A 24422-nucleotide genomic window follows, 5' to 3' on the forward strand; every position below is an offset into this window, starting at 1 on the left:
AAATACTTTTTTTTAAGTTGCTTATCTATACCACATATTCCATTGCCATAACATCCCCCAGCCTTAGTACTTGAGCTGAACTTTTAGGATAAATAAATCAACTATTTGGGGTCTTCCTACTTACTGTGCAGTAACACAAAAAAGGAATGGCAAAGCTGGAAACAATCAAATAAAGTAATTGGTCATGACAGCCATCTTCAGATCTGTTGTTAAGATTAACTTTTTCATTATGACAAAGCTTTAATTTCAATACAATTAATTTTAAAAGCTGTGCTATGAATCAAAAAACATTATTGAGAATTGTCAGCACAAAAAGCCACTGAAAGGATATAGCAGGGTGTTGGAAGAACATAAATAAAAAGGCTTTTATATGAAAAAAATCAGCTGCATGCATTAGCCCCACCAATAGCTCTCACCTGTGCTGGGGGGCCCTCCCTCTCCTACTTTCTCAGGGTCAGCACCCCTCCCTGCCCCTTTCTCTGAGTCAGCACGCCCTGGCCCGGGTTGGTTCACAGGCAGCATCATAGCAAGCCCTACCCCTCCCTCCCGTGCAGCCTCCACGGCCCCCAGGCCTGCACAGATCCCCAAAGTCATTTGCATAACCCCAAATGCAGCTTTCCTTCAAACACACCTGCAGCTCCCCACGAAGACAAGGATGTGCTCTCCGAGCCAGCTTCCAGTGCTGGGACCAGGCAATGCGGGCAAGCACAGCCACGGGAGCCTCTGTCTGGCCAGAGACCTTCATTGCTTTCTCCCCTTCCCCACATGTCTGCACCCTGCATTTCTTATTCCTTAGGTTCAGGTGAGCTCAAACTAGAGCTGCAGAGGGGTCTCTTTTAGGGCTGGGCCAGCTCCATCAGGGAAAGGGCAAGCAGGCATCACTTGGACTCTTATGGGCATCATACGCTGAACTAGCTCAGATATGAGAAGAGAGGAAAGGATTTATTTCAGAAATTATTTTAAAACCTCTTTATACATATTAGATCAGCATTTTGCAACTGTCAGTGTCTAAGTTTAGATCCCTCTGTTACACTTATGAGCTTCAGATGTATCTGGTATCTCAAGACTTGCTGAAGTTAGCACTAATTTTTGTAGTGCTGTGCACATTTGAAAGGTGGGTGCTCCTATTCAAGCACTAACATCAGAAGCCAAATTTCAGTGCCTCAGGAGTAAAATATTTGGCTAAGCAATTATATTAATAGCATTTTCATTTATCTTCAAATTTTTGCTTCTCAAGTTTTATAGAGATCAGCAAATTTACCGTTTAGTGTTTCAGTGACTATAGAATTCTGCATAAAACGCTATTTTCTTTATTTCTACCAGTTATTGCAGGAAGCAATAACACTCTAGTAGATGCCTCATATGTTGCTAAATTGAAAATATCCTAAATATGCAGCTTAGAATGAATTTCAAATCAAATATACGCCCTCAGGGCCAAAACTAAAGTCAATAATAATGATGAGAAAACAGATAAAATATTTTACCTGTAGTAATTTCTAAGTAATTGAAAGTAAGACTATATCTATTTATGTTGCTGTCACTTGCAGTAGTTCTAAATTTGACTTTAGGTGTCAGCTTCAGGTGATTATTAAGAAAAAACACATTCAGATGAGTTGTGATAATCAGAAAACCTACCAAGCATATATTTCCCTGTTTACATTTCCACTTAAGGCCAAATAATGACAGTTTGGAGGCACTGAAGGAGTGCACATAATTGGTATATATATCTCAGTGTCTGAGAAGTCTTGAAAAAATGCTAACAAAAATTATATTCTTCCACAGTATCATTCCAAATTCTGTCACCCACAGAGTGTCACAAACGCTTTCTCCATATGCTGCTTGGTCAACCCCCTGATTAAATGAGAAGAACACTAAAATACAGAATAATAAGGGTGGCTAATGTCAGGCAGATTTTAGGTTCAGCTCTTGTATAGCAGGCAGGTGATATGGAGCCAGTATGCAGAGTCATCTGTTTCTGAATCTTATTTTTCAAGCTCTGCTGCCTTCTCTCAATGCCTCAAAAGAATGGTAACAGCTGATAAAACACAGGGAGCTGTTCTGGTAGGTAAATGAAGCAAAGATGATGGGTATAGTAATTTCATTTTAAAATAATTCAGGAACTGTAATTTGCATTAGTTTTTCGTGATTTTAGCATGCAGAAATTCATAGAGAGTGATGTTGCTACAAATTTCTGCATGCTAAAATAAAGTTGCAGGAGGTAAATATAAATAAACTTAATTATCTATCTTACATTGTGATAGTTTAATCTTCTTTCTTTGCATTAATATGTCCTCTAATATAAGTCACTTTACTCATTTTCCTGACAATTATATTAAAAAAGAGAAGAGAACATCACAGTCATTTCATGGTGTCATCAATAATGTGCAAAACAGTTCTTTGCTGCTGGTGAGAAACAAGTCATGGTCTACAGACAGCTGATCAAAATTTAGGTGAAGAGGAACAATAAATCAGGGAAATTTTTGGCACAGAAGATGCAGATCTCAAAATCAAATGAGCACGATCAGTGTCTGACTTAAAGCTCCTAGAAGACTCATCGATGGGGTAACACATCCTTCTTGTTGTAAGGGCAGGGTTATTTCACACAGAGTTACCCCTAAAACTGGAGTCCTCTATGTCTGTGGGAGGAAAGGCAAATGACCATGGGGAGATACCAGTAATGGTCCTGTAATCATGGAACAAATTTAGACAGTGAGTTTAGCTCAGCACGCAATTTTTAAACTGTTAAAATTAGGTGAGAGAAATCTCATCCTGTACATTTTGTTGATGCTGAAGGGTATTATGCTTAAATACGTGCTTCTGAAAAAAAAGGAAACCAACCTGCCTTTGTGCCCCATTTCCTGTATTAACCATGTCCTAAACTAGATAATATAGAATGTGTTACTTACAAGCAATGGCTTTTATTAAAGGATATTTTCATTATAAGCATCAATTCAACTATCAGTAGAGACTCCCAGTGACTCCTATTACTTTGTTTTCTCCAGTTTGTATGTGCAGATGTACACACATACCTCATACCAGCAGTTGGCCGGTATCTGGTAGATGATGGTTGAAACCTGCTGTGGTCTGTAAAGTCTGAATCCTTGAGAAACTTTCTGCAAATTACCATGAAGCTCACAGGGCTGCTTTCTCAAAGTGAACACCTCCCACATTAAGATATAAAATGAAAGTCAAGAAATACAAGATAAGTCCTTTTTCACGAAACAAGATACACATGCAGCATTAAACTGCTCATACTCTGAGAATATTGTCCAAAAAAGATGACTGACAAGTGTGATTCTGTACCTGAATGTAAAATAACTCCTACTGCAGAAGTAGATGCATTTAGGTGATAAAGTTAGTTATAAAATATATTTAATGGGAACAATGTTGGGCTGAATTTTCTGCAGAATACATGCAGACATCCTCTTATGTATGTGTGTGTGCACAGAAGGAAGGAAAAACAAAATGAAAATTATAGGTATCTATGTCTTTCTAAAATAATAAGAAAATTACTGATTTTTCTGAGTGCGACATACACTTCCTTGGTATCAGAAAGATTTCCAAATATTTTACAGTGTCAGTTACACATATGCTTAAAAACTGGATTACACAGAAGCAATAGAAACACTGAGTAATATAATAATCAATAATTCATAATTATAGCCTTGCAAGAAACAATTTTGGTTGTAACTGAATATATGTGATAACATGCCTACCCTAAAGAAAAAAAAAAAGTGAAATATTTATTTCACAATGATATATAATATTGGCTGTAATTTTTTTAAAAAAGAAATTTATAGGATGTTTGATTTCTCTCCAGCTTGAAGACTAGAGCATTGTAGTGTCACAGTGACACTAAAATGGCATCCAAATCCCAGCCTTCTGTGATGAGAACATTAAAAAACCAGGATTCTTTGTTCTCTGACATCTGCTTTTGGGATATGAATACATCAGATCTGTTCTTTAGCCCTTTAGAGGCTCATTACTTAAAAACAATCAAACAAGAATGGACTGATCCCACCCTCCCCTTGCTTCCACAGCATCAATGGATAGTGTTAAAATGATAAAAAGATCTTCTAAGGAAAAATAAAATTTCTCATTGAAGTTAATGCCAATATTGAAGTTAATGACAGCAAAGCCTGGGGCCAGGATTTAATCAATAGGAGCAAAGAGAAAATGTATCACCACAAAATCCAACTTCTGATTTAATTGTATATATTACAAACGACTTCTAAAGGGCATGAATGAGCTGTTTTTCTGCCAGAGTTGCTAACACAGGGAGACTAGCTGAGGTTAAAGATAAGAAGCCACCCAACATTCAGAAGCACTTTTATCTGCTTTATTCACTGTGGTTCAATGCCAATCTTTCATCGATTTGACAGCTGCCAAAATATTCCTGCTGGAGGAGCAGATCCAGATAAGTGAAATTCAAGCCTGTTCACAAAACGTTTTTTTTCCTTTGACACCTTTTGCAGAGTTTTAGAAACACTGAGCAGACTCCAGGGATTTGGAAATCACAGCTTGAAACCACAGAACTAGATGTTCAAATGTTTGAAATTCCTGGTGGAAAGTGATCTGCAAACAGATACACTTTTGGCTGAGATACAGAGTCCCAGCTCACAGAGACTCCCACAGCTGGGCAACACTGATTTATGGTCTAGGCAGACTAAAGATTCGACTTGATCTCCACTGCCAAAGTTTACTTGACCCTATTAAACACATATGTAGCAAATGTGGAGTGGGCAGTTTCTGTTTGCCTTAAGGAAGAATCCTAGGGCTAAAAAAATCCAGATAGGATAGGGCTTGTTTGCATAAAAAATATTAAAAAAGAACACAAGCTATAACTGCTTTTTATAGCCCTTCAGTGTGTTCAATGTCTAACATTTCTGCTTAACAAGCTGATGAAATCCAAATATAATGGCATACATACATACAAATTCATATGTCAAATTCCATGCATAGGAAAGGCCCATGCATCTGACTTGCTGCTAAATTTGGTGTGATGAAAAACTTCTTGTGCTGACCACTTCACTGGAAACCTGGTTCCTAGAGAACTTATATACACGTTATCCAGACCATACCTAAAAGGCAAGAACCAAACTTGGTTGTGAATGAATTACAGTGAAATACTATTTACTGCTTCTTCCTTGAACATCATAAGGTTCCTAAAGAAAGCCTAGGCAGAACCTCAGATTTCCAAAGAATACCTGATAGAGACATTACCTATAATCTTGAACAGATCATTGCTATCAGCTTACTAGGGAAATGATGCAGAATCACAGAAACATCTCTTGTCAGGCCAATCTAGCCCAGCCTTCTGCTCAAGTAGGGTTACTGCCAATATCAGAGCAGGTCAACCATGGATCTGTGTTGCTAAGTCTTAAAAACCTCCAAAGGTTGCCATCTTCCTGACCAGCACGTTTCACTCTTCCACCACCCTCCTGGAGAAACAACTTCTCTTACTATCCAGCTTGAACTTCCCGAGTTGCAGCCTGTGGCCAATGTCTGCTGTTACATGACCTGGCACAGAAAAGACTTCCTGGGCTCCAAGAGCTTTGTAAGTGGCTATAGGGAGCTTTTAGATCTCCTCTATCCCCCTCTTCTCCAGGTTAAGCAGCTCTCTCCCTCAGCCTCTGCTCAGAGGACATGTTCCATCAGCTGCTCATCCTCTCCAATTCTCTTCATTGAGGCCACTGATTAAGATGCCTGGTCCCCAAATCAGGTGCAAATCTTGTACCCAAGGTAAACTTTGAGATTTCTTTACAAACATGACTACTGAAATCTCTCAGCTATGATTTGCCTTTAAGCCTTAACTTTTTGAGACAGCTGAGTGACTCTATATTCTTTATTCTTATTGCATAATGACTTATGGTCATTAATGGAAAGAAAACACAAAGTGCTGTGTCACACTCCATGTCTTAACTTCCCTGACAGCCAGCTGCAGCTGATCAACGCCAGTAAACTGCATATACACCAACATCAGAGCTTCACCAGGCTGCCAATTCTTTCACTTACCTTGTCATCCCAAGGTCAGATACTTTCACAGTAAGTTTGCCGTCAATCAAACAGTTCCTAGCAGCCTTTAGGGGAGAAATGAAAAGAGATGAGTGGAAAGAACACAAAGAGGACCAAAAACCATCAGGTGTTTGCTAATAATTACTGTCCTTTAGCATTTCAATGAATAATTACATCTTTGATTGATGCAATTATGTTTGAAACTGTTAGGGAATAGTAAGTCACTCTCTTGTTTCACTTTTTGACTATTGATTGAAAAAACCTTCTGTAGCATTATCCCAGCTTTAAAAATAAGGAAATTGTAGGATGAGAAACAAAGGTGAGAAACCCACATTCAACTGGAAAAACAGCCACAGGGCAAGAAACTAAACAATATCTTTTAAAAGGCTTCCTACTCTGGGCCCTTTTCAGTAGCCTCAGAATTTACCAAGGCATCAAAAAGTGAAAAGCATTGATTGGATTATTTGCAATGCACTACAAACAGAGTGAAAGGCAATTTAAGCAGCTTAATTTATGAGAAGTTCAGTAGAAGCCTATTTCTGCAAATGATCACTTGAGAACATTTATCTAGGGCTGTATTCTCTGTGTGCATGCTCATTAACTTCTGTGGTACTGTTTGCATCTACAGTTTTCAATCTGAAATCAAGCTCAAGTTTTATTTCTGCTTTCCCATGGTGCACAGCCAGTTTTCAGGAAACTGACTTTATATTTACAGCTTGAATTCTGCTACTTAAGTTCTCTGACATTTCTGATTTCTGAATCAGTTTGTGGTAACTGGTGAAGTATGGATGTAACAGCTTTGTTTACACATAAAGGCAATTCTTTGAAAGCATCAACAATATAACAAAAATGCTACCTGAGGGGACTGCACCCCAATTGAAAAATAAAGCAAGACTGTAACATAAATTGTCAAAAATCTTCAGTATGTTTTTGTCTAGAGTTAGAAGGCAAAATATTGCTACTGACCCTGAAGTGTAATGCACCAGAAATTTGGTTGCGTTCACTATTATTAAGCCAATAAAATAACAGTTTATTTCCCCAATGAAGGACAGCATTTTTGAAAGCTAAGTTTTACATAAACTTTAGGTAGAAGACCTTGAAAGGACTGATCCCCTCATCAAAACAACTTGAAATGCTTGTAAACTTGCAGATAAATGCGGGGTTTTCCCACTATTAAGGCCACACTTTTGTGCTGCTAAATCTTATTTCAGGTTTTGGCTATAACACTGTAATTTTGTCAATACTGAGTCTTCTTTTGAAAAAAGATTTATTGTCATCAATAAAAAGTTTCAAAGTAATAAGCAGAAGAACACTCAATCCTTCTTGAAATGGAGTAATTGAAGTCTGAGATGGGACTCAGTTTCAGATGGGATCCAGTTTCAATGATTTCTTTCAGTACATTGCATTGATATTTGAAGAACAAAACTTAGAGAAATGTACAATAATTTCTATTTATTATTTGATGATTTTATTTTTTTTTATTTTGGGAAACTTAATCATCCCAAACACTTTGCGCTGTACAGTGTATGCTCAAAATTATATTCCATCTGTTTTTTGACTGAATACTTGTCTAATGGCTGTTTGGTCAGCTACTAAGTAGTCATGGGAAGGGATCCTTCCTACCCTTTACCAAGTATGTTGGATGTCTGTGCTGCGAAGCAGCACATTAATTCCTGAGCCTGGAGCCCATGAAGGCAGGCAGCACAGTGTGCATTGCTGTAGAACTGTCAGCTCCACTCTGCAGCAGAGGGCATCAGAATGTAGAATATCCTGGATTGGAAGGGACCCACAAGGATCATGGTGGGCAGTGCTGGTTACATGTGACCTTAGTGCTGCTCCTCCAGAGCTGCCTGTGCTGAGCCAGCTGGGTGTCTCTGCTCAGCAGACCACAATGCTTTCTGGGGAGAGTGCCAGCAAAGGCAGTGCAGCTGTGGCTGACCCCGAGGGGTAGAACTGACCAGTGTTAGGTCATGCCCCTGCCTTCCCAGCACCACTTCTCCTCTGGGATACCTTACAAGATCTCCTTGCCTGAACTGACAGCTCTCCAGAAACAGCACCAAAAACATCCTAACATACTTCCAGAAAGCTAAGTTGTGCTGGTGGTAGTGTATAAGTTTGGGAATTGATTCAAAGTAGTAATTTTCAGTGAGGTAGTACTTGTTCTCAGGGGTTTGTACACATGTAATGCTCAACTGTTCCTTTTTTACTAATTAAAAACATCACATAATGCAGTACATGTCAAAACCTTGCAAAGTGCCTTCCAGCCCTTGTGTTAATAGATTGGTTAGTTGTTGCATGAGCTGCAGTGCTCCAGCTGGCCAAGTAACAAAATACGTAGTAGATGTCACCAGGAAAACTTCAATTTGCCTCAGCCTGCTTCTGCCTCCTGAGATATGCAGTACAGGCTCCCAGCCCACTGGACATTCCTGCAGCATATTCTACTGAAATCTGATGGTTAGCAGTTGTCTCCCAACAGTTACATCTGGAGCAACACTTTCACATTCTGCCCTTGCATTGGTTCTACATCCAATTTTTAACATCTTCCCTTCCTCCCCCTCCTTTTCCCCATCCCTTCTCCCTTCCCCTTCTTCCCATTCCAGCTCCCATTCCCATTCCCTTCCTTCTCTCTCACTCTTGAGACTACTCTATTCCCCCAGATTACGTGCCTGCTACATGTCATTATTTAGATGAGACAGTTCTGGACCTGTTTCCCCATTCAGGGAGCCACTTTCATGTGCAAATTCAAAGAATGAATATGACCCGAATGTGCCCCAGGTTAATTTTTAACACAATGTAGAGATTTTGCTGTTGACCAGTCACACCAAGCCATGTGTCCATGGCACACTCATAGAAATGCTACACATTCACTGGATACTCAGCAAGGAACCTTGTTGAGTACAGATGCAGTCTACATTCCTGCCTGGCTAGACAGAACCAGAAAAGCACCTTCTTTTCCCTAATTTAAAAAACCAAAACCAAACCAACCAACCAACCAAACAACCCCCCAAAAACCCCCAATTTACAAGAAACAAGCAATGAGGTTGGGATTAATTTCAGTGAGTTCAAGGCTTTTACAGCGTAATGTCCAGAAAGAAGGAGACATGACTCATCCGAACTCCTTTAAGGACTACATTAGGACAAGATGAATTATGCCTGAGAAATATTTCTTTCCACTAAAGAGAAGGTCTAGGTAAGTGGCTGTGGTATCCCACTATAAATATTTAAAATTAGATGAGTTCTACCCCAGCCCAGACACGAAGTAAGTTGTTTGCAATTTTGTTTTGTTGCAGAGATACAGATTTATAAGTGGGGAGATGAAGAGTTATTAACCTCATGTCCCCTCCAGCGGCTGTACAGTTTATAAGACCCAATCACCACCATGTATAAGAGCCCTATCCACCACACTTAGTTCCTTTACATTAAGAATTAGATTGATGTATTTTCCATTGTCTAAGTATTTCTGAAATACTGAAGAAGTAAAAAGATTCTCGCTGTACTCTATCTTTGCACTATTTTTAGTCTTTATGTGGTTCTCTAATCCTAACTTTTGCTATCCAACTTTACTTCTGTTAATGATTTGCCAGTCTGGGCTGGAAATTCTGGTTTTCAGAGTTCATTTAACAGCTACACCTCTATATTGCAGGGAGGAAAGAAGAAATCTAGAAGTTCATTGCTGTGAAGTTTGAAGGAAATTTCCTGTCCCCTAAAGTTAATTGGAGCCAGTGGTATCCAGCATCTTTGGGGACAGGGACATAATTTTGTCAATAATTTCCCAATTTTTGGCCACACTTGAACTTCATTCTGAACCTCTTGTGCAGGTCTAAGGAAAAGGACAGTGAGCCAAGGCTCCCAAAGGATCGTGTTCCATCAAAGGAGTTGGTGGCTGAGTACCATCAAGACTGAGTGAGAGCAAATAGCAAGCCACAAGAAGAAAACAAGTTTACACAGCACATCCAAGAGGAAAGCATGGATGAGGCTGTGTCTCTTCCAGAAAGAGACATGGACAAGTATTTGTGCAGTCATCTCCTTGTGCACCTGACTAATCCCCATCCTTGCTCCGAGTCAGCTGCATCCAGTCCACACTCAGTGAGCACAGTGCTGAGATTGCTCAGGTAGTGTTCTTGTCTGGGTGAGCTGGTTTTACTCCACATTTGTATATCGTAAAACCATCTCAGAGGATTCCTCTAGACTGACCTGCAGAAAAAGCCACACTGGAGCAAACAACACAGGACTAGAGGTGAAAACTGAAAAACAGAGCTTGATGGGAAATGCACTCAGTGTGACTTTGTTCTAAGACTATTTTAGAGGTGCAAAATTTGTTCATTTATGTAGGAGAGGCATTTTTGGAAATATGACTATCAATACCAAGTCAGCACAAGAATTTCTAACACTTACAATACTACAGCTATTTGAAGAGCATCAGCATCCTCTAGCTACATAGCAGAGCAAAGACAACAGACACAGAAACCATTCTGTGGTTGTTCACAGAGAAGCAATAAAGGATTTGTAGGACCTTCTGACAGGGCAGCTGCTCAGACTGGGCATGGGAGCTATTACCTGCATACCAACTACAAAGAGAAATACTTGGCTTATTATTCTCAGGATGGTTTCTGAATAAAGTCCAGCAGACACACAAAAAAATACCAGACATTATAAATATTTTCAAAACTGCTTTTAAAAGTCAGAGGGTAGATCTGGGACTTGTCCTGCATACGTGGTTATTTGCCATGAGATTACAGGGAAACCATTAGTTCCCATCTGCTTCCCCTCATGAGCCTTGCCCTAAATGGACCCTTGTCTGGGTCCATTCTGTGACATTGACTTTTTACAGTAACTACTTAGAGGAGTATCCTGCTGCCCTCAAGTTCTGCCAGGAGCTCTATCAGAAGCAGTTTGCTCTGTCTCCTGAAGACCATGACACAGTCTTAAACTTGGGAGGTACACAGCTCTCCTCTAACCTTATTTTTATTATGTAACCTTCTGGTTACATAATATTTAAGTAAACGAAATAAACTGAGAGTTTCCAAATGGGAGAAACAATCCAAACATGCTCTGTCACATCAGTTCAGGGAGCCCCAATGAAGTCTTTATTAGCAGTTCCCTTTCATGTAGCATCATTTTGGCATACAAGACTCATTTGTCCAAATGACTTTTTCTTTCCCTGAAAACAAATACCTTCATGCCTTCAGAGGCCTGCAGGCAGTTGCTGATGACAATATCTATAATTATTATCATTATTAGCACAGCCATACACAGGATACCATTGCTGTATGTATAGTGAACATGTAAAGTGGAAATGCAAGCTCTGCCCAAAAAATATTCTGCTTCTCCTGAAGATGGGTTCTATCAACTCACTCATGCTTAGCAATGCTCTGTTCTTCTGCCAATGTCAGTTCGCTGACACAGGAATTTCCCCTGCAATGAAAATACAATATGCTAAAATTGTGAAAAACTTCCAGCCTTTCAATACTCAAAAGGGCTTGTCAGAAAGATGGAGACAGGCATTGTACTAAGGCCTGTAGTAACGAGGCAAGGAGTAATGGTGATAAACAGAATGAGGGTAAATTTGGACTGGACATAAGGAAGATACTTTTCATGAGGAGGGGGGTGAGATGCTGGAACTGTTTGCCCAGAGAAGTTGTGAATGCCCCATCCCTGGAAGTGTTTGAAATCATGTTAGATGGGGCTTTGAGCAACCTGGTCTAGTGAAAAACATCCCTCTCCATGGCAGGGACTAGATGGTGTTTAAAGGTCCCTTCCAACACAAACCATTATAAGATTCAATGACTCTATGAAAAACTCCTTTCTTGGGTTGAAAGTAATGCTCTGTATATTTTTTTCTTGAGTAGTTATGCCATGGTCTAAGATGAACATTTTTAAAAATTGACACATATAATTGTCTGGATTTTTTTATCACTTGGTGAATACTCAAACAGCCTTTCTCCTCCACTGTGCAGTATGTTAGAAAGCCAAATATTCTCAGTGCATGCTGTAACAGGCAGTGACACTACATCTCCCTTCAGTGACCTTATGAGGAGATTGCATCTACCTTTTCAGAGACTACATGGAAGATTTCCAAAATTGCACAACCTTAGACTTTCCAAACAAATGTTCTTAGCATGACAGATGACAGGAGTTCATGTGACAAAGAAAGAGGCCTCTAAATAACCTCTTGTACAGAAATAATAAAGATTCTTTTTTATGGTTCCTTTCACAGGATACTAGAAGAGTCTAGATTTTTCAAGGAAATCTCTGAATTTTGTCCAGTATTGTTTATTATGAGACAATCTATTCTGTTTCATTCAAATAGTTTGGCATACATCTAATGCTTAAAATGTCATGTTGTCTTACTAAAAAGGGAAAGATGGATCTGATCTATCACTTTGACAGATCTGGACTCCCTTTATCCTGCACTGGACTACTCACATACATACATATAAAAGCACAAGAGTGCTAGCAAGGCAGATTTAATGTTAAAATAAGAGTACAAAGATTGAAATCCCAGCATCATTGAAGTCAGTTACAAAACCCTACTGATTTAAATGAAACCAGGATGGTTTTTGTATTAATGTGTGAGTCAAGAAGATAAATTTTATCTGATTCTAAGCATTTCAGGAAATTTTATGCTTAATACTCAGAAGATTATTTAAAAAGAAATATTGCCTCATCTTTACTAGACTGGTGTGGAAAACACTTAAGCAGTAGATGGCTGCATATTGATTAACCTTGGGTTATCATCATTCCAAGGCAGCTTTCTCAAGTAAGTACTTGGTACAAATCCTTCATTCCCACAAGATAAACAGTTCTTGGTTTGAATAGCATACATGACTGCACCTGAGACTGGCCACTTAAAACAGGAAAAGGAATTAATCAAAGACCCACTTTTTAGAGCGCCACTAACAGAAATGCTCATGCTTAAAACATTTCTGCTTCTATTTACCATGCATAAAAATACAGAAGCAATTTATTGTAGAAAATTGCATTTCAGTGAAGAACTCTTTTTGCTAGACATTGAAATGGTTTCTTCCTCCGTGGTTGTTGAGTGGGAGGTTGGAGCAGCCATTCAAGGATGTCCTCGTGTGCCATCTCAGGCGCTGTGATGGACACCAGTGACTAATGGCTGCCTGAAAACTAGCCAAGGCTGATCATGAAAAGCCAGTAGATAGGCTCAGCACTCTTCCCTGTACAATGCCAGCTGAAATTGAGAAGCTAAGTGAATATGGACAGCTGAGCTACCACTCAGAGGAGCTGGCATGATGGATCTACGTTACAGGGGCCAACAAGCATCCTTAGGTTTAAGGTGGACTGGATGTCGCACCCATCAGAAAAATAAATGTGGGGAATAAATTGTATATTTGAATATGGGTGGACATGGGCGGGAAGAGTTCCTTTAACACAGATCTCAGTAGCACAAGAAAACTGATCATTCATAAAAACAGGTGAAACAGGTAAGTCCTGATATTTGTTCTTCCTACATTCAAGAAATCAAGATCTTCATTCTTTTTTTTCAAGCAGAATTTAAAGGTTTTGTTACAGTGCATATGTGACTTTTCCTTATGCAATCAAGACTGCAAAAGCCTCAGTTTTTCAACCCAAAGGAAAAAAAACTGTAAATGTGCTTCCTTTTTCTGAATGCCTCTCTGCTCCTTCATCCATCTTAGAGCCCTCTATTCAGGCTCCATAAGCAAAGCTGCCTGTATCATGTATTTTTACATAACCCTAAATGAAGATGTTTAGGAGCATATCTCAGATTATCAATTTATCATTTTCTTTGAGTTGGCAGGGTCATGTGCTGCTTTCTTCATCCACAACTGTATGCAATCTTGTTAGTTATGAAGTGCAGACACTTTGCCTCAAGTTTAAGTGGCTTTATTTGTTGGTTTTCTTGTAATTGTAAACGTAATCAGGGAATTATGACTAGATCAAATAATTTCAGTCTGTTCCAAAGCAATTTGGGGATCCCCTAGCTCAAAAATTCTTCCCTTCCACATTTCTGTCAAGTAGATAAAATTAAACTCAGCTAGTATCCATCCTGAGACACACCATGAACCTTATCTCTTCCAGGCAACTCCTCTTTGTTGTACTGCCTTGGTCTCCAGTGAACTCCTGAAGCTGTTTCTCATTTAATAACTTGGAAAATGTACTCTTTTCTGCCCTTGATGGATATTAATGAAAAAATCTTATTTTAATTTGCTGAAGGGAATTTCTCCATTTGTGAACCTCAAAAAGAAAAATTAAACCATTTTTACTGGCCATTTTTAATGGCAGGATAGGGATGCCCTGTCTTTGGGGAAAAAGCTGAGTCGAGACTGAAGTCACACAGGATTCATGCCTCAGCAGTTCTCACTGGTCTCCCATGCTGTCTCTACTACTGCAGTTGTAATGGTGCTGATCTAAAACTGGTTTGCACACAAACAGGAGGCAACATTTGTTAGGAGAGATTTTATCTTTTTATTCATGCAAATTAAATAGTTGTAAAAAATGTGTACACACAGGTTCTGTGTACACAAGTCCTTCTTTAGGCACATATAAAAAATAAGGCCACTGAATACTATCTTAGCTATTGCACTAGGAAGTGACTCCTGTAAGTTTTATTCAACCTGCCTGCCATGGATGGTAATGAAAATGGAGTTGTACAGAAGACAATTCTAGAGCAATGTTTAAATCTACTGAGGTAATTCTAACATAGATCCTGAAAGGTGCCAGGGCTGTCTGCAGTCTTGTCTTTGAAGATGAGGTATGAGGAAGCGTTTGGTCATGGAACAAAAGCATTCTGCAGGGCATACTTACCCTTCCAAATCCCTTACTGTCCAACAGTCAGAGTGATTTTCTTGTGATACACAGTATTTATTGCTTCTGACAAGCTGGATAGCTGAATTTCCTGTGTGTTCATGGTTGCATTGAGCCACAGCCATATTCAGGGCTGACTTGTCTGGTGGCAGCCCCTGGGGCAGGACAGGCTTCTGCGCTTCAGATTTTGAAGACAGAGGAAATAAATGATAAGGCAATGCTGCACAGGCTGCAATAAGAATTAACAAATGACATGAATATGATCACTTATATCTTCAACATACATAATGAATAATCAAATTAATCAAAGTTCAGAAGATGGGGACAGGCATGCAGCTTTTTCCTTTATCCATTTAGAATGGATGAGGAAAGCAGCCCAGGCGCTGTTGTCCACATGTGAGAGACAGGCGAGTACAGAACCAAATTCCACGATGATGACAGCAGAAGCAATTAACCTTGAGTGAAGACTGACACTGCTGTAATAGGAAGCTCTCATTACCAGAATTACAGGATAGACCTGATTTGTGTCACAATCCTGCCACCTCTCTGAACTGTTGCAGTTCCTCTGCTCTGGACACCACTTGACCAAGCTGTGCTTTACTATAACTAACTGTGATACAACAGGTATCAAAAGATCCCATCAGAGTATTTTAAAAATAATTTCGGGGGGTTTTTCTAATGGCTTTTGATCAATAGTAACTTTATCATCAAACACAACAAGCATTGATCAACTGTTTATTACTAATCACTGAAAGCCAAAGCTATGCTAATTCTAAATCACTCCCTTTCCTTTACAGGCATTTCTGATGTTTCTCTGCCAAGCATGTTGGATATAAGGAATCTCACTCCTTGGTGCCTAACTTTCCCTGGGCAGAGTTGAATGTAATTGGTATGTAACTATGGGATTCATCTCACAAGGTTTTGACCCATGTCTTCACGTGAAATATGTCACCCTGCAGAAGTGTCTACCTCATTAGGGGCTGTTCAGGATATCTGTGCAAATGACTTGGACAAGAAGCCTGGCATTAAAGTTAGGTGACATCCATCAAATCACGGGCAAAAGCTTATCTAAAATGAAGGCACTGAAATGCATTTAGAAATCAGGGAAATGTCAGACATCACAATGCTTTAATTAAGAGCAGAGAAAACTACACTTGAAACCCTGACAGCTAAGGATGAGAGAAAGTAAGAATGACTTAGGAGAACAGGCTGCAAATGCCACTTATTTATTTATTTATCACTAAAAAACACTGTAATGCATTGTCAGGAAAATGCCAAGTGTCTTTCAGCAGGCTGTGATTCCTTTAAATCAAGTCCAAGTGACCATGGCATTCTATGTATGTTTGTTCTCTATTTATTGACATTTCTTAATTTAAACAAGAAGAAAACACAGAACCTGATTGAATCCACTGAGCCAGAAGACACACATAAACTCTTCTGCAAACAAAAAATCTCAATCTCATCACACCAAGCTCCAACGAGATATTCATTCTTTACAGAGGTATCAGTCACAGAAGAGTCCTCTTCTCTTGACTAGAAGTAGATCTGTTACTCATCAAGTAATGCTACTTGGTGGTCCCTGTTGGTCATATTTGACTGGTGGAAAGGACCTTATAGCGGAGGGCCTGAGTTAGGCAGGACTCAAATCTTAGAGTGCCTTTGTGGCTTTGTGGAATAATGAGAGAACTAGAGTTGCCTGCAGTTGTCAGAAAGATGGGAAAAAATATAGTCCAGAGATTAAACTGTTGTCTCTTTAGGGCACCTAGAGATATTAGAGAAAATTGATATTCAGTAATCATATTTATGAGCTGATGTGCACCTCTGACATTAGGCCTTTGTAATTTTTGAGAGTTTTAAAGATTAAATTGCTCTTTCATTTCCTGTGAGGTTTTTTTTTGGACATGATCAGAGTGTCATCTTCTAATGGAACTTTCATCTTTTTGTGTGAGCAGAAGAAACTAGAAAGCATTGGGAAAAGTAAATGGTGTATAGAATTATTATAATGGAAACTAATTTTTCTTTGTCCAACCTGCCAGGGAAAAGAACCAGTCCAAGATGAGCACATCTGTGTTTCACTGCTGGATGTATATTTGACTGTTGCAATATTCTGGACAGACTTCATGTGTAGTCTGGTAGAGATTAATGTCCTGATTTGTGTCCATATATACAGCTTTCCATGTCCAACATTGGCTGAAAGTCCCAGAGCATTTCCTGAGTAACTGAGTGGATCCTGTTCTTTCCTTTATGCTTGCAGTGGCATTATTGTGGTTTTCATAATGATGACTGTGCCACAGCCATCTAGAGAGGGCCACAGGTGACTGTCTGAGATTCAGCTCTGATGTGCACATGAGGAATGATTAATATCTGCAGAACTGCATAACTATTACACATCTGGGAGCATGTGCTGGATCACTTCAGGTGCCATAAGGCTTGTCCAATATGTAACAATGAGAGGATATGTGTGTTCACTCAGTGAACTTCATCTGCTCTACCAGAGTCTTGGTCTGACCTACATGAACCCTTGTCCATTGCAAAGACAGTGGATGCCAGACACCAGTAGAGGTTAAAGTATTTCTCAGGTAGGAAGCTCCTGCTTCCTGTGGTTATCAAAGCACAGAGGAAGTGCCCTCTGGCTCCCATGAAGGGACCTTTTGTTCCCAATATTCTTTGTAATGGCATCACTCTGTAGGCTCCAGCTCCTCTGCAGCAGACGAGAGGTATAATGCTGAACTGATGAAAGAAACGGAGGCATCAAAGGTGCAGGATGCGAGTGTGCAAAAGTGATGCCTTGTACAAAAGTGACACCTCGGGTCAGTTGGGAAAAAAGCAAGGGAGAAAGCCTTGCAGATGCTGGAGAGGTGAGGGACATGAACTGAGAGGGAGGCAGAAAGAAGGCCAGGGGGATGGTGACACCTCTGATGATCAAACTGAAGAGATGAAAGGACAAAGTAAAAATGTGCTGGGAGCTTATAGAAGTAGCTTTGTGACTAAATATAGACTGTTCCTCACTATGAGAAGTCAGTATTAGCCTTCTAAATCTGATTATATCATATGGCTTGGGAAAATGTAGTCAATTTGTTCTATCCAGATGTGGTAATTATTATAGCTTCATTTACTGAACCTGTTTCAGAAGTACCCATCAAAAAACTGTCACGTCCCTGCTTTTTAAACTTCACTTTAAAAATATCTTCTCTGAACTCAAGCAGATAGCAGAAATGAATCATAAAGACTTAGCAGAACCCAAAATGTTCAGAAGCAGATTTGCATGACTGATGATCTCTCCAGATAGACAAAGCATCTCCTGATGGAACCCAGGCATAACAGACCACGATATTCAAAACAGGCTATGCTGCTACATGTTCACAATGCTATTGCTTTCAAGTCTCACTATCAGAAAAAAAAAGTCAAAAGCTTCTTTGTTCATAGCTTCTCTCTAAGGCTTTATTATTATTTCTTCTCAAAGCTCCATTTTACAGCTCTTGTGATTTTTATCTTCTGTCTCTTGACAATCTATGTGTTTCTGAAAGCCCTGGCTTTTCATATCAACTGCACAAATAAAAATTCCAGCTTTTCTTTCTTTTTTCTTTAAGTTACTTTCTGATAATAGAGAGAAACTAGGAAATAGACCCAGATCTAAATATACAGAAAAGAAAACAAATTTTAAAAAGTGCAGGAAATACAGATTTAAAAATCCTGTGATTCGAAACATAATCCATTTAAATTTGTCAGAAGGTGTGTAACCATCAGTCAGACCCTACTGTTAGTCCTTTTATTTAAGAGATAAACACATCATAACTTAAGCCACTTTGGTCTCTTCTCTTGTCATCATTACCTCCTTCCCACCTATGAATGTCAATAATTAAGTTGGGCAGTAAAACTAAGGTCAAAGATATCACTATTGCTGTAGCATTTATTGAGGAGGAGATAGATGAGGAAATAAACAGAGGAAAAAATCTTCAAATTTACTTTCATTCTTAACTCTGTCAGCTCTTGACCTTTTTGATCAAGCAACTTTGTGCTGGAGGACTCAGGTCAAATTGAGCTCAAGCACTACTTTTTGGCATCCTGATGTCCTGTTTGTCTCTGGGTCTGTGAAATCCTGCCTGTTTCAGACAGACAGCACGGCCCAGCGAGTGCTGCTGGGACACCACACTTCTGGGTTTCTGTCTGATATAAAGTCTAGCTGAAGGCAAGAGCACATAAAGAGCTCAGATGCACCTCCCAGTTCATTAATTTAGAGGCTGCCTCTGTAAGGTTGGGCTAAACTGGCATTCCTAAGCAGGCATCTGTACCCATGACCCACGTCCAAAAGAGCACAGCTTTGGGACTGCCTGAGAGAAGTGCAGTTCATCACCACTTCTCACCCTGCAGGGCAGGTATAGCAGGTATAGCATAGGCACAATGCTTGCCCTGCACTGTTTTCACTGAGGAGGGTGGTGGAGAGGACATTTTGGGATCTCTAGGAATGGGGACCTCCTACATACCAGAGAGCTAATTTTGATGGTGTACCCTGATCCCTCTGGAAATAAGCCTTTTACTTAATAGACATTTCTACAATGACTGTAGCCAGTATTGCTACCAGCATTGGCCTTCTTGACCAGCTGGGCACACAATGGCTCATGTTCTGCTGGCTTCAACCTTGTTGAAGTTTTTTTCATTGACTCTTTTAGTCTATGAATCAGTGATTAAGAAATACTGCCTTCAATTACCCAGTGGTCACAAGCTTGAGGCAGTTTGGAGCCATCCCTACAGAGACAAGTCTCCCTGTGCTCCACACATCTCTGCTAGCAACACCAGGAACTTATTTAGGAACAAATTTAGAGTACATTTAGGAACACACTTGGAGTACAGCACATTAACATGCAGGCATTATCTGACATAACTGAAGTGTTCAATATGCAAAAATTATCTTTTTAGTTCTTCTCCTGGCTAAGCCATCCATGACTGGTAATGGGGTGTTTACTTGCCCTTGCAGCTGACTGGGGCTTTCATGGCCTTATTTGCTGTTGTAACAGGTGACTTTGAAACTGCATGAAGCTCTTCAAATTACTGTCACAAATCAATTGTCAGCTCTGTACATTTTTAAGTATTCCATAATGATGAAACCTGTGGTAATAGTAGATAAGCCAGTATCATTAATTTCAATTTTCAAAATTGATACAGGCAATCTCACAATCATAAATCAAGTTCCTAACTGCTCTCAATTACATTTTTGGATTAACTTTTAATTTTGGGTTCATACTTTTTTATTTTTGACTGTAAAAGCTTAAGACAAATCAACTACAGTCTTCTGAAATTTCAAATAATCACAATTTAAAAGGCAGTAGCCCAAATATCCATAAACTGCTATTCCATATACCAAACATGGTCTTTTACTGTTTAACATGTACACAGACATGAGAGAATTCCCCTCTGAAAATGTGACACCCAGGGGGGTACTGTTGTACAAATGTTCCTCTCTCAGTCTATACAGATAAAACCTAAAATCCTGAAATAACTTAACTGTAACTAAATTGTACAAAAAATATGTCAGAAAATCATGTTAAAATAAATTATGCAAATGAAATCACATTGTTTAGAAAAAGAGATATTAATGCAAGAGTTTAGCTTCTAAAACTGTATTGTTTTACACTCACCCATGCACTCTCTTTTGCTCAATTTCTATTGCTCCTACGCATCCAGCTTATGGGACATCATGACTAGAAGGGTCTTACAGCAAAGATTAGAATTTAACTAGAGGTATTAAGAATAAAGACAAAAAAAATTCCATCTGGTTTATTCAGTAGGTAAAAATGGCACTAACTTTTTGATCAAACATGGCAGATATAATTTAGTGTTTTATTTCCCCTGCTTGTACTAAAAGCTACATTGTATAGCAGTTATGATGTTGAGAAAAGCTTAGCACACACATGAAATGGTATAAATTTAAATATTATAAGAGTGTACTGTTTTAGTCAAAGTGTCCTAAGGACAGTTGCAGAAACAAAGGATGACATCAAATATTTCTGGATATTCCCATCATCTGTGTACAGAAGACTTTATAATCCACATGTAAAGTCTTTCTTTCCACTTCAGTTTTTCCACATTCATCCTCCAGCTTCTGGCTCATGTTACACAAAGCCAGACCAAATGCTCATCAAGTCCAGGAACCAGGCAGCATCCAGTAACAAGTATTGAGGAAAAAAACATGCTCAAGGCAGCTGTACAGTACCAGAGAATCCTGATCCAAAGGTGGTGCAGTTATACCTAATACCCCTTGAGCAGTCTATTTCTTCTGTGAATTCATTGTTACCTTTTTAAGCAAATAACTAGGATCTATAACATCCTTCAGTAAGTAGTCCTACAGCTTAACTACTACTAACAAAATAAACAATCAGCTTGTTTGGCTTGTTTTCAGCCTATCTTCCTTCAATGCCTACCTGATAATTACTAACATCTGCTTGGCTTTTTAGATTACATTTAGTACTGGGCTGTCTCTGTGTGTGTCTGTATTAGGTCAGGGTTTCATTTCCCTTGTGTACATTGCTTTTCAGTCATCTGTACAGAATTTCAAATGCCACTTTACTGCTTTTGTGTGTTAGCCCAAAGAGCTCTTGTTAAATGTTTACTCCCACTGGTGAGTACACACATATTGATCAATGTGCTTCCTGTCTCCTTATGCAGTGAAATGGTGGAGCCCTGTGAGCTTTTCTCTTTAACATGTTATCCATCCAATCTATTAGTCATTGTCAAGCCTCTCCTTTGACATCTGTTCAGCTCACAACATCTTTCTTCAATTACAGTCACCAGAACTAGACACAATATTCTCTTGGTGATCACAGCAGTGTCAAAACATGTCGAGTGCTTTTACTCAATATGTGCCTGCTTCCATGTCCAAGGATGCCATTAGCTCCTTTGGCCACAGCATCACAGCAGGAATTTATGTTCAGCTAGCATGATCCTAAAGTCTCTTAGAAACTGTTTTCCCAGTGCCCCATCCTGAAACTATAGCACACACTTTTCCCTACTGAACTGAATTATGTACTCCTGACATAAATACGCTAATTTAACGTAAATGTGTCATTTGGTGCCACAACACTGAGGGAGGGAGAAGGAAAAAGAAAGCTCAGAATGACACCTAGGATCAACCAGGCAGTTAAATGTTATGTTTCTGTCATGGGCTTGCTCTCGGGCAAGGCAATTACTGCAAGGTCATGAATTAATGCACTGTTCAGTAACTCTAGCAGCCTGCTGCTCGTGGTGGGGCAGTCTGTCACTGGCACTCCAGCAGGGAATCTGTGACCATTTCTCACATCTGCTTGTCCCACTGCCCACAGAACTGGGATTGATGGAGGCTCCTGGAGGAATCTGAGTTGGGCATCTGAAACTGATGAAAGGCAACAAATTCGAAGTTACACTTTTCTCATGACATTAAGTTTTTGAACAAATGTGCTTTTGGCAGCTGCATCTCCTAATACAAGGCATAGCCTTGGATTTCATGAATGTGGCACACTTGTATGGCAGTCAGGCAGTCAGGGGGCAGATCCTGCTCTGGCGTCGAGGCCAAAAGAGAGGAATGGAATTAGACAGAGAGAATTAAAAGAAGAACTTTATGTGATTAATTCTGCTTTAAAATAAATGATAATGACACAGATATATTCCAGATAAAATTAAAGCAAGTATCTGATAGATTTGTGAACATGAAAGAAACAAGACTTGATCTAAATTCCATGACAGTCAATTAAAATATTTCAGGAAAGTTGCAGCTTCAGTAATAGGGACTGGTTCTTTCCTTGCTGTAAATATCTTAGAATTACAGATGTGTTTAGGTTGGAAAAGGGCTTTAAAACCACTGTATCCAACCATAAGGTATCAGTATCAGCAGCTCTCAGCAATATCAGGTTAGGACAGGGACAGAAAGTGTAACCTTAGGACAACAGGCATATTTCAGAAGAAACATAAATGAAACTAATTTCATGGCTAACCTGAAAACAATATTGTCTTGCAGAAGGCATTATTTCCTCAATATTCACTATCTTAACAAATCTGATTTTCTCAATCCTAATTGACCCCCCCTTCACTTTCTTTCTTCCTAAGAGAGAAAAAGCCACAGCAGATTGTAAACTAATGTTAACACAATATGAAGTATTCTAGTTGGATGATTTTGTATAATGTTGTGCTTCAAGATGTAAAAGCCATAGCTTCAGGTTTGTCAAATTTTAAGAGAAAGGTAGTAAAAAATCTCCTTGATGCCCTACCTGCATCTAATATATAGATCAAATTCCTTCCTAAGTCAGTTACAAGGTTTACAAGACTCAGCCCTACATCAGAGAAAGCATCTGCTTCAGCTGCAGGAGTACAGGGCAGAAGGGGAGAATAGGACAGAAAAAAGGAGGAATTAAGGGGAAAACACCTCAATTGCAGGCCCAAAGCCTACCTGTGGCATTGATAATTTTGGCAAGGCAACGGAGTTTATTCTCAGTGAGCTTCCCTGCAGTTCTGTAATGGGATGTAACTCACAGCAGGAGTTCAAATGTATGAAAAGGAGCAAAAAAATGAAAATGAGTTGCCTGGAACATATATTCCCAATGGGAGATCTTTTGAGTGAAAGGCCACCCTTTTGTGATATATAGTCATTCCTTAGGAAACAAGGACAGTTTAACCATCTGCTTTGTGCAGCTGAGGGATGAGATTCTGCACTAATTACGTCTCATACAGGTAAATTCTGAAGCCAGTTATTTACATCAGTTGAGAGCAAAGCCACAACAAGGAAAACATCCCTATCCAAGGCAGTGTGTAAACATATGTCAGTGTTAATTACTTGCTGAAGTTCCCCTTGGAAGGACACAAACAGATGCTCAAAGGTAAGCACAACTGTAGGGGTTGTTTTGAATATAAACACTCTTTAGCCTGCACATAAGTGTTTTCCTGAAATGAAGCTAGGATTTGATACCCTATAATTCAACTCAAAACAAAGTGCAACTGTTTTTATAACACATAATATCTAATCAAGTTTCAAAGAAGAAAATGAGAGTGGCACTGGAAAATCTTAAAACAGCTTATTTTAAAAATATATTTCATATGCCTTTGTCATATTCATAATCAGAAGTGTTTGATTTTGTCAGAACAAAGAACCTTTTCTTCTAATTAATTGGTGATATTTTTCTTTTGTTATGACTCCTTTAAAAGTTCTTCTAGAATTGTTTTCTTCTCCATTATATTTCCCTAAAGTAACATCCCAATTACTTTTATTGCCATTATTAATTAACACTATTTATTACTACTATTGTATTACCACTATTAACATAAAAACACCAATTATAGAAACTGTAATAATGAATATATGATCATTGTCCTCTATATGTTTTATATGTGGGCAAAGAAGGAGGAGCCACCCCACTCCAGGAAATTTCTCAGGCATTACAGGGCAGGTACTTGCCCTGACTGACTCCAGGAGCAGCTAATATGAAGTTAGAAGCTAGTTCATCATAGCTTAGAGAAGCTGTCACTGCAATTAAAATATTAGGTTTGATAGAAAATGTAAAAAACCTTGTGATTCCCACTGAGGTTCATGGGGCTCACAGGGGTGCAGCAGGCCAGGGAAAAGGATGAGGGAGATGGAACTTCAGCTACTTTAT

General features: G+C 39.2%; 1 protein-coding gene across 1 annotated transcript; it reads right to left on the bottom strand.

Moving 5' to 3' along the window:
- Nucleotides 1-1989: 1989 nt before the first annotated feature.
- BMX (BMX non-receptor tyrosine kinase) lies at nt 1990-24000 on the bottom strand. The gene is given in 14 exon segments (XM_069027435.1): nt 1990-2022; nt 2024-2065; nt 3030-3178; nt 4963-5081; nt 6016-6080; nt 8031-8190; nt 8192-8233; nt 8904-8971; nt 10529-10583; nt 11371-11430; nt 14806-15034; nt 22754-22876; nt 23870-23967; nt 23969-24000. Coding segments are annotated over 14 exon segments (1275 nt in total).
- Nucleotides 24001-24422: the final 422 nt, after the last annotated feature.

Source organism: Aphelocoma coerulescens, chromosome 1, assembly GCF_041296385.1.
Source record: "Aphelocoma coerulescens isolate FSJ_1873_10779 chromosome 1, UR_Acoe_1.0, whole genome shotgun sequence".
Lineage (NCBI taxonomy): Eukaryota > Metazoa > Chordata > Aves > Passeriformes > Corvidae > Aphelocoma > Aphelocoma coerulescens.